The sequence below is a fragment of the Pristis pectinata genome, chromosome 7, assembly GCF_009764475.1.
Source record: "Pristis pectinata isolate sPriPec2 chromosome 7, sPriPec2.1.pri, whole genome shotgun sequence".
In the NCBI taxonomy this organism is placed as follows: Eukaryota; Metazoa; Chordata; class Chondrichthyes; order Rhinopristiformes; family Pristidae; genus Pristis; species Pristis pectinata.
This window is the reverse complement of record NC_067411.1, coordinates 80,147,683-80,159,115: the sequence shown is the minus strand read 5'-3', so window position 1 is coordinate 80,159,115 and position 11,433 is coordinate 80,147,683. Positions and strand designations below refer to the sequence as shown.

At 41.0% G+C, this 11,433-nt stretch overlaps 1 protein-coding gene across 3 annotated transcripts in view; it reads right to left on the bottom strand.

Annotated features, from left to right (window-relative positions):
- LOC127572366 (E3 ubiquitin-protein ligase MARCHF3-like) overlaps window positions 1-11,433 on the bottom strand; it is a 77,208-nt gene that overhangs the window by 8,447 nt on the left and 57,328 nt on the right. For all 3 annotated transcript variants that reach the window (XR_007956622.1, XM_052019539.1, XM_052019538.1), the window contains exons 2-4: window positions 10,799-11,038; window positions 8,188-8,392; window positions 90-299 (exon numbers count right to left, since the gene is read on the bottom strand). Coding sequence is in view for 2 of the 3 variants with exons in the window: in XM_052019539.1 (XP_051875499.1) it covers window positions 90-299; window positions 8,188-8,392; window positions 10,799-10,986 (603 nt within the window). In the remaining variant the exon portion in view is untranslated. The remainder of the gene's footprint in view (window positions 1-89; window positions 300-8,187; window positions 8,393-10,798; window positions 11,039-11,433) is intronic.

Genomic DNA, 11,433 nt, shown 5'->3' with positions numbered 1-11,433 from the left:
GAATATAATAGTTATGGCTAACGATATCTCTACTGTATCAGAGTGAAATTATAATTAGTGTACTATGTGTAATAGAAAATTATACTTACTAGAGTCCAAAAGAGATAAATAGTAAAGAGTGCAACAGTTAAGGCAATGAGTCCAATAGCTTCTAAGCGGCTGCTGAAGTGTAGATGGTCAACTGCACCTCGTAAACACAACCATCCTGAGATTGTGGCAAGAGGAGTTATAAACAGAAAGCACACCATGTCGCCAAACAAGGTCCGCTTCTCATGTTGTGGGCCTGGATTTCTCAACCACTGCATTGCATGAAAAAAAATGAACAAAAACATGTTGCGATTTAGTGAAAGTTCTTAAAATTCCCTCAAACAAAAGTGGTCAAAGTCGAATTCCCATTCCACAATGTCTCAATTTTAATTTACTTGTACAATCTCAAACTCTATCTGATCTTTCTTGTAAAAGTGTAGGATCTGAGCTCAGTCTCATACTTGATCTTAAACAGATATTTGCCTTGCTGGATTTGTGATTTCATTTGAATAGATTTCACATGGAAAACAGAGAGAATTTTGTGACATTTTCTATACAGAAGAATTCTAGGTAAATAAGCTTTCCCAAGTACGTTTTAAAAAACATTTTCTGCAATATCGCAAAACCATCTCATAACTGCTAAATTTTCACCTGAAACAACAATAGCACTACTTTTAATCCATACATTAATGAGAGAAGATTTATCGACAGCACCTTTTAAAAGGTAACATCTGACAGGTGACTTTGCGACTGAAAAACAGCTTCCAGTGTGGTTGCTTGGGGCTCAGTACCCTGTCCCTTGCTGTTTGTAACAAATAGTTGGATTTAAAGATAAGGGGCAATAATAAAGAAGTTTGCAGATGATACAGAAAAATCGGCTGTGGTAGGCAGTGAGGAGGAATGTGATGGACTGGTCAGAAAAGCAGAAAAATGGGTTTTAATCCAGGGAACAACACACACAAAATGTTGGAGGAACTCAGTACGTCAGGCAGCATCTATGGAGGGAAATAAACAGTTGACGTTTCGGGTCGAGACCCTTCATCAGGACTGGTGAAGCATCATGACCCAAAACATCGACTGTTTATTTCCCTCCATAGATGCTGCCTGACCTGCTGAGTTCCTCCAGCATTTTGTGTGTGTTGCTCCAGATTCCAGCATCTGCAGAATCTCTTGCGTCTTTTAATCCAGGGAAGTGAGGTTCTGCAATTTGGTGAGTGGCAACAAGAGAAGGAAGTAGGCAAAGGATACTGCTGGGTGTGAATGAACAGAGAGACCTTGAGTTGATGTTCAAAGATACTTCAGGATCACACAACATGTCAATGAGGTGGTTAAAAAGGGATATAGGATAACTTCCTTTGTTAGCTGAAGCCTAGAATACAAGAGCTGGAAGGTTATACTAGGATTATATCTTACACTAGCTAGGCCATAGTTCAGTACTGCACACAGTTCTTGTCAAAAACACTATGATGCTGGAGGAACTCAGCAGGCCAGGCAGCATCCATGGATAAGAGCAGGTGGTCAACGTTTCAGGTCAGGACCCTTCTTCAGGACTGAAGATAGGTAAAGCGGAAGCCCAATATAAAGCAGGGAAAACAGAGCAGTGATAGGTGGACATAAGAGGGGAGGTGGGGTGGGCACAAGGTGGTGATAGGTAGATGCAGGTAAGAGATAGTGATAGGGAGGTGGGGAGAGCAGATCCCCCGGGGGATGGGTCAAAGGTAAGGAGAAAATAAAAGGGTGTATAGAAGAAAAAAAAGAGATAGGCTATGAAAGAAAAGAAGAGGCAATGGTTGGGTGTGGGGGGGGGGTTGTGGTGGGTGTGGGGATTACTTAAAGTGGGAGAATTCAATGTTCATGCTGTTAGGCTGCAAGGTTCCAAGACGGAAAATGACGTGCTGTTCCTCCAGTTTGAGCTTGGAATTCTCCTGGCAGTAGAGGAGGCTGAGGACTGACAGTGTGGGAGGGGGAGTTGAAGTGACTGGCAATGGGGAGATGCAGATCGCGGTTCCAGACAGAGCACAGGTGTTCTGCAAAACAGTCACCTAGTCTGCGTTTGGTCTCACCAATGTAGAGGAAGCCATACTTGTAGCACTGAATGCAGTAGATGATATTAAGGGAGGTGCAGGTGAATCTCTGTCTCACCTGAAAGGACTGTGTGTGTCCCTGGATGGAGGTGGTGTAGGGGCAGGTGTTGCACTTATGGCAGGGGCAGTGAAAAGTTCCTGGGGTGGGAACAGGATGAGGGTGGGGGGGGGCGGTGGGTGTGGTGGAAAGGAGTGGATTAGAGCAGCAGAGAGAGTGGTCCCTACGAAAGGCAGAAAGCGGTGGGGATACGAAAGGCAGAAAGCGGTGGGGAGGGGAAGATATGCTTGGTGGTGAGGTCCCGTTGGAGATGGCAGAAGTGGTGGAGAATGATGTGTTGGATACACAGGCAGGTGGGATGAAATGCGAGGACAAGGGGGACCCTATCCGGGTTGGGTCAGAGAGGGGTGGAGGTGAGAGCAGAGGTGCGGGAAATGGCAGAGACAGGGGTGCGAGCTCTCTCGACCACATTATGGGGGAAGCCACGATTAGAAAAGAAGTTGAACATCTCGGATGTCCTGGAGTGGAAAGCCTCATCACGGGAGCAGATGTGGCGGAGGCAGAGAAATTGAGAAGGAGGGATCGCGTCCCTGCAAGAGACAGGGTTGACCACCTGCTTTTCTCCACGGATGCTGCCTGGCCTGCTGAGTTCCTCCAGCATCATAGTATTTTTCCTCTAGATTCCAGCATCTGCAGTCCTTTCTTTCTCACAGTTCTAGTCATCACATTATAGGAACAATGTGATTGCAGAGAGATTAAATTGAGATAAAAAATGTCGATAGAATAAATAGGAAGAATTGATTTCCCTTAGCAGAAAGGTCAAAAACACAGGGCATATAGTAGATTTAAAGTAATTGATGGAAGTATTAAAGAGATGAGGAAACCTTTTTCACCTAGATGTTGGCAAGTGCCTGGAACTCTGCCCCCAAGTGCAGTTGAGGCAGAAACCTATTTAAAAAGAACTTGGGTGTGCACTTGAGCTGTAATCTGCAGGTTACAGACCTGGCATCGGAAGATAGGATTAGGCTGGATAACATTTTCAACTGGCATGGAAATGTTGGGTTACATGGTCTTCTGTTATAAATCTTATAGAGTCACGGAGCACAGACACAGACCCATTTATCCACCATGTCCACGCAGACCATCACTACCTATCTATATTAATCCCATTTACCAGCACTTAGTCTGTAGCCTTTAGTGCTTTGGTGATTCAAGTGCTCTTCTGGATACTACTTAAATATGTTCTGAGATCTTATACAAGATACCTTAAAAGTTAACCACCAGGTTGGATCGGTGGTTAAGAAAGCGAATGCTATGTTGGCATTCATCTCGAGAGGTATAGTGTATAAAAGTAAGGAAGTGTTGATGAGGCTCTACGGGGCGCTAGTGAGGCCTCATTTGGAATACTGTGCGCAGTTTTGGGCCCCGCATCTTAGGAAGGATGTGCTGACGTTGGAGAGGGTTCAGAGGAGATTTACGAGAATGATTCCAGGAATGAAAGGGCTTAAGTACGATGAGCGTTTGTCGGCTCTTGGACTGTACTCGCTGGAGTACAGAAGGATGAGAGGGGACCTCGTAGCGACATTTAAAATGTTGACAGGTAAGGATAGAGTAGATGTGGCTAGGCTGTTTCCCTTGGTGGGCGTGTCCAGGACCAGAGGGCACAATCTTAGAATTAGAGGGTACAGTTTCAAGACAGAGATGAGGAGAAGTTTCTTTACCCAGAGGGTGGTGAAATTGTGGAACTCCTTGCCACGCACAGCAGTGGAGGCCAGATCAGTGGGGGTGTTCAAGGAGGAGATAGACAGATATCTAAATAGTCAGGGTATCAAGGGATATGGGGATAAGGCTGGCAAATGGGATTAGAATAGTTTTTTTTTTCTCTCTCTTTTTTTCCCACCCCATTTCTTTTTCCCTTTTCCTTGGAGCAGACTCGATGGGCCGAATGGCCTGCTTCTGCTCCCTTATCTTGTGATCTTGTGATCTTCTACCACCTATACAGACAGTGCATTTCAGGTTCCGGTCATCCTCTGCATGAAAAAAAAAGTTCTTCTTCACATCCCCTCTTCCTAAACCGACAATTTATAGTTTTAGATACTTCTGCCGTTCTCTACCCTATCTATGCCCCTCATAATTTTACGCACCTAACAGGTTCACCTCAACATCCTCCACTCCATGGAAACAAATCCAGCCTATCCTCATATTATAACCCAAAGCACCTTACAGCCAAACAAAGAACTTCAAGGGAGTTGTTCTTTGAATAGTGTCATGGTTTTTTTTTTGTCTAATCCAATGCATTTTGCCTAATGCATTCTCTCTGCATTAGCCTTTTTTTTTTGGTATTTGTCTCTCGTCCGCAGTCCTCTAGTCTTGTTTGTGCATCTGGGGCTCTATTGACCTTTGGTCAGCACAGTGGTGCAGCAGTTAGTGCCATTACCTCTGCGCTTGAACAACCCAGTTTGGATCCTGCTATGTGCAGGATTTGCATGTTTTCCACGTGACCACATAGGTATGTGCCTATGATGCTGTTGCAAGCAAATTTTTCATTGCACCTCTCCATACATGTACAGTACTTGTGCATATGACAATAAACTCGACTTTGTTTTGATCTCTCCAGTGTTTCGGTTTCTTCACACTTCCAAAATATGTGCTGGTAGGTAGATTAACTGGTTACTGTAGATTACTCCTGGTGTTGGTGGGTGTCAAGAGATGGACACATGAGGGGCAATGGGACTGATGAGAATGCTCTGAGAGTTGGCATTGATTCGATGTGTGAATGGCCTCCTCGGTTGTGAGAAAATAAGGAAAATGGGATGTATTTCTGCAGTTTGAACCTAGGTCCAAGAAACAATTTTGCAATGCATCCATTCTTTAGAAGTACCACCCTGCTTGGCTTTTCATAATCAGCAGTGTTAAATGGTGCAATAATTTGAAAATAGGAATTGACTCTATAGGAACAGTTTCTCCCCATGTACTGTATTAAAGCCTTATTTTTTAAAAAATTTAAACTTCCCTCACTCCTAGTCTCTTCCCTTATTTATGGTATAATATTATACATCAAATATTCTCAGACCTCAAGGCCTTGACACCCTTCACAAAGTGTGATGGCCAGAATTTGATGAAAATCCACACAAGGCCTATCCAGTTAGTTATCAAGATCGAACAGGTGTTCCAAGTTTTTACTTTTAAAGTAACAAATATTCTGATCACTTGTCTGGTCACTTTCAAAAATGTGTGTGTGAAAAATGTGTTTGTGGGCCTGAGGAAAAAGCAGTTTCATGCTGTGATCAATAGTGGAGATGAGCAAAAAGATTAGCCCAGACATGATGGGCCAAAGGACCAGATTCTGTCCCATACAATGATAGGACTATGTCATTACACTCTCCAAGGAGCAACCACAGCATCAATGGGTGGAATCGTCTCCTTTTCCTATTGGCTAGTTATAAAGTACCACTGGCTTGAGAATTATCTCTTTGCATTCATTTGAGAAGGTTTTTTGAAGAGCTTTCATTTTGCAGCCTGGTTCCTTACACCTGCCAAAATGGACCACGGACAATTTTGAATGATAGAAAGTTGCCTGATAATTTTTGCTTCCACCTGCTCGTCTCCTGATATTGGCAAGAACTAGAAATTCACTCGGTGGGGATCAATGAGCAGGTATCCAAACACTTGCATCCTTTGCCAAAGCCATTGGCATCAGATTGTCCCACAAGCAACTTTCATTGAAAAGACGACTAGAATAAAACTCCACATCTGTGACATGCAACTCAGTGCTTCAATGCTTCAATCAGCACAGTCATCTCCAGGTAGAATTGTAATGAGGGGTTAGATTATTCAGCCAATTTGTTGCGAGTAATTAATTCAAAAATCAATTCTGTCACGAAGGGATTTCACTCATAAAAATTTTCCATAAAGAGAAAGATTTAGTTGTTAGTGGAAAACCAAAAAATCCAACACACAAGCTTCTCTACCTCAATTTCAATAATGTGCTGCAGAATAATACATGCACTAAATCATGAGATGTCATTAAGCAAGCTTACGGCAACCCAAACTTAATTTTCCTGTGTGGTCTTTATGCAATAGACTTGCAATCTCCTACAGAATGCAGAATTGCACTTAGTCCATGTTGTAATGTTACACAATTTACTGCAAAGATACAAAGTTCATCAGCTTTAATTAAGTTTTACTTAAGTAGATCTCCACATTCCCCTCAACTTATATATTCACTTTAAATTTTGTCACTCCATATATCTGCTCAAGAGCAAAGCTTTTCAACATGAAGCCTGCAGAAAACTGCCGTATGTATCCATAATACTTTCACAATAGCTTGAGATCAATTCTTCCCTACTGTTCATTTGTAAGCTAAAAGAGACCCAGCCATCACATTTCTGTAAAAATTGGATATAAACTGTTTCTAGTCTCTTGCATCTGCCCCTACTGTATTTGCTTATGATATGAGAAATAGTTTCCCTGAAAACTAGTGATTAACATTAGCAACACCAGTTGGAACAGTTAGACATTTACACTAATGGAATCAGAATATTCATTTGGAATACAGACATCCATTAAGCCTGGTGCACTTTACTTCATTTTAAACAGAAGTGTTAATACAGTTCCTTTTTGTGACTAGAATTTGTAACTTCCCTAATGTTTTAAGTTAATTTAGGATAATGAGAAAGACAAAATAAAGAGGAAAAAATTTGAACAGTGCCACCCTCAATCTTATGACACAAGGAACCTTTCAACCCATTAGGTCCAGGCCAGCTTCCCAGGGATCAATCCCATTAGACCCATTCCCCCTCTCATTATTTTCTACACCCTAGTAACTTATTCTGTCTCACACATGCCCCTTAGCTCCTCATAAATTCTTCTTGTTATTATATACTCTAAGGGTAATTTACAGAAACCAATTAACACATATTTGGGAATGCGAGAAGAAATCCACTGTGGTCAGAGACAACATGGAAATGCCATGTAGACTGTATCCAATATCAGGATCGAACCTGGGTCCTTGAAGATGCGAGGTGGCAGTGCTAACTGCTGTGCCACCATGCTGTGTGATAATAATCACATAGATATCCCATAAAACACAATCCAGAGCAGAAGATTATGTGGATGAAGTGATAAAGCTCACCATTTTGTAATGAATGAAGTTACATAAAAAGAGTAAGCCACTCTACTGTGCAAGACTGCAGAACCCTTGTTCTATTAGCTGTGAAACAGTCGCTCTCTGAAGACAACTGGAATGGGTTATAGGACAACTCAGCCAAGAATTGTGTACATTTTGATCAAGGCCTTTCAAATTGATTTCAAAGTATTTCATCTTTGGTTTCACATTTCTCCTTCCAACATGATCAAACAAAATGGCTAGCTTCCTCACATTATTGCAGTGATGTGCACGCTTTTCACATTTCCAAGCAGGAAAGCCAAGACAGTGTGTTTTTTTAAACCCGCTTATAAATACATTATGATAGCAAGTGTGCACAAGTATATCCACAATGAAAATTATGTCTATTAGGAAAAAGAGAGGGGGGATGGGGGTGGGGAAGGTTTAAGGAATGTATAAAGGCCAGAGGATTCTCCTTGATACCTTGGACAATCCCACGACATAAATCGACATTGGCAGAGGAGAACTATACCTGAAAGAATGTCAAAAGTAGGAAGAAATAAGATTCAGTTTTAAAAAAATGTTAGAACTAGAGAACACATACCTATACAAATATTGGTAGTGAGCATTAAATCTTGGGAAACAAGAAAAAGTGACTTCAGGTGAGAAAGTATGGAAAGCATGTAAACATCAATGCAAATATTGCACATGTTGTGCTCATCAAGGAAACATATTCCATTTCAAGTAAAGCACGGATTAACCAAGGAACACAGCTTCCCAAAGATGGACATCAGCTCAAGATGAAAAGCTTTTCTTTGAAACTACAGAGGGCAGCTTGTGCAATTGGAACCAAAGCTTCTCTCTGTACCCTCACACCACAGCTTTTGTTTTGAAAAAGATTGTAAACCAATTGCTGCACACTGTGAGCATGTTTTTAAATTGATTTCTGTGAACATAGATGAAATACTGACCTCTATTAATGGTCTAGGCTTTCGTTCCACTGAAAACTTGAAGTGGCAGAGTTCACAGTAATTGGTGTTTGAAGAAGAAAGCCAGTGTTCTAAGCAGCTCCTATGAATAGTTCCCAGAGTCCCTGTACACTCACAAGGGGAGAGTAGATCTTCCTGATTGCTGCCTTCATGACAGATCCTACACATAGGCCGGTCATTGAATGCACTGCAAAGGAAATAGGTTCATTGTCAATGTCTGAAGCCAAAAGATAATATAACTGCCATGAATGACATTTACATTAACATCAGGATAGTTTAAATAAACCTTCACAGACTAAGAATATACAACTGTTCTTTCCATATCTTCAAAGATTATTAATTAATACGAGTAAAAATAGGCCTTTTTATTTTGCAAACAATGGACTTTAAGGAATATACACAGATAATGCAGTTTTTTTTCTTATTTCATTAAAGCAACAATAGCAGAGATTCTGGGATCTGAACCCACACACTATAATGTTGTTTCCAAATCCAGCATGGCCAAGTTGCAGAGGAAATGGATCAGAATTCAGTCACTGCACAATACACCATCACAGTAGGACACTCTTACATAAGCAGCTTCTATTATAAATTTAGTAGTTGAAATTTAAAAATAAAAAGTTGAAAGGAAGTCTACCCAGAGGGAAGTTAAACATAGATAGCAAAGAAGTGATGCAGTAAAAGAACCGATGCAGTAAAAGAACACATACCCCTTCAGTCTCTGAAATGTTGGTTTAATTCTTCCCAGACTATTCAGATTTTAATCCTTTGCCTTTGGCTCCAAGCATCCCACATGATAGAATTCTAGTTCAGCCCTTGTGAAAACTATACTAATTAGTTATCCAGCTAATTCACAAGACTCCCAATGGAATCAGGGCCACAAGATGTTACAAGTCTTAGTTCACCAATGCTGTACAATATTAAACTTTTCTTCTAAAGTGCTCAAGAGATCAATATGCCTCCCTGGACACTTTATAAATCTCTAATTTAAGTGGGTAGTGATTGTCATTTCCCCACAGGTAATATGGAACTGCTGAAAAGCACCTGTTTATCCAGACATATTATGTTCTCTCCAAAACAGGACAAATAGAATCACAGCAATACTGGAACTCGTATCAGGTTGACTTGTCTCACATAGGTTAACTGCAATGTAAATTTTAAATTTATAAACTTAAATTATGTGCATGTTTAAAGAAAAATGAAGGAAATGCACTGCAAAAATTAAATGGATCTCTCACAGAATATGCATTCCCTTGCCAGAATATGCCATTTAATTGGGCTTGTCATTAGAATTAGTATGGAAATGGCCTTTTTCCAAGTTTGATTTTGATGGGGAAGAGGGGGGAAGAGGGGGGAAGAGGGGGGAAGAGGGGGGAAGAGGGGGGAAGAGGGGGGAAGAGGGGGGAAGAGGGGGGAAGAGGGGGGAAGAGGGGGGAAGAGGGGGGAAGAGGGGGGAAGAGGGGGGAAGAGGGGGGAAGAGGGGGGAAGAGGGGGGAAGAGGGAGAGAGAGAGACAGACAGACAGACCAGCCTGCTAGTTTTCTCTGTCGATGGATGGGAAACGATAATTGTGTCTGCCACTGAAATCCATGTATGGAAATTGGAAGTAATCCGGTGGAGTTCACTTTGTTGCTGACCTGTAGAAGGAAACAGGTATTTGTGTGTGGATGACCACGATTCGGATGCTTTTCAGGGTGAGGAAGTCACTACCGAGTAAACACTGAAGTGTCGTTTGGCTTCCATCGTGGAATATTTGGACTTCGTAATTACTTTCTCTATGTTTCTCTACGTCTACGTCTTATCTTCAGACAACAGTGGTTGTTGAAGAAGCCTTTGCTCATGTTTCACCTTATGGCTTGCGGAACTGACTTGGAGTTTGGGACTTTGCCACACACACACACACGAAGAGTTTAGTTTTAGGGGTTAACGTTCAAGGTTTAACATTTTTGAATTCTAACGTACTAACATTTTTACTTTTATTTTACGTATTATCATAAGTAGTGATTAATAGTTTTTAACACTGAATCATGCTCAGTGTGTTTCTTTTGTTGCTGGTTTGTGACAGAAGTTTACATCCTGAGGGATTTAGTCAATGTCTAACACAATCCTGCAGAGACTTTATCTGCTGTCCAAATTACAGTAAAGCTCTGGCAATCTGCAATCCAATTATTTGGAATCCTGACGGTAAGGCATGTGGCTCACTGGGTAATGTTTCCAACACTTCCTTGAAACTCACTGGAACCCCATTTCCTGCATTCCTTTTAAATGAACTGGATTGACTGGAAAATTTATGTTACTGTGTAACTTTCAAAAAAAAATTGGTGAATTAAAAGTGAGTTGGGGTATTCATAGGTAATAACATCCAACAGTCCAGAAAATCATCACTTCCAGCAAAGCTCTGAACATGCTTGATTAATAGAGTTTGCTGTACAAGGCCAGTAATCTAACTAGTATTATAAATTATGCCAGGTCAAAGATGTATAATCAGATAACAAGATAGGAACTAGAATAGACTATTCTTTACATCAAATGTCAAAATGCATTTTTACTTCCTTAGCAATGCTGAAACTCATTTTATAGAAAAGATTTTTTACCTGTGCATATTTAGCGTCTTGACCACTGTTGTTGACAGCAGCTGCCTGTCTTTTGCTGAAACTTGCATCACATACTGTGGCTGTCCATTCACTGCACCAGCAGAATCTTCCACTGTTTTCACTAAAGGAACCAAGCTATTGCAGTCTGGAAGAACATCAGGCAGGCAGGTATGATGGTTGGTTGTCATGGCAACAGGCAATTAATCCCTCAGTTAGTGGGAAAAACATTCATATTTCCATCTAGAAGAAAAAAGGAGGAAAATATATTTCAATTATTAAACTCTGGCACATACTATTTCAGAGAGATAAACTATTAAATTAAAAACTAAACTCTGAAACTACTCAACAGGAAATGCAGCATCTGCCGACAGAGAAAAAGGGAGAATGTTTCAGGTTTCATCTTTCATCCTATTGCAAAAGTATAGGACCATTGTAATGGCACTGGAGATATTGTATACAGTTTCAGAGGTATTGTGTACAGTTTTAGTCTCCTTATCTAAGAAAGGATGTACTTGAGGGGATGCAGTGAAGATTCTCTGGAATAGTTCCAGGGTTGGTGGATTTGCAATGCGAGGGGAGATCAAGTAGACTGAGAATACATTCTTTACTGTTTAGATGAATGAGAGGACATCTTA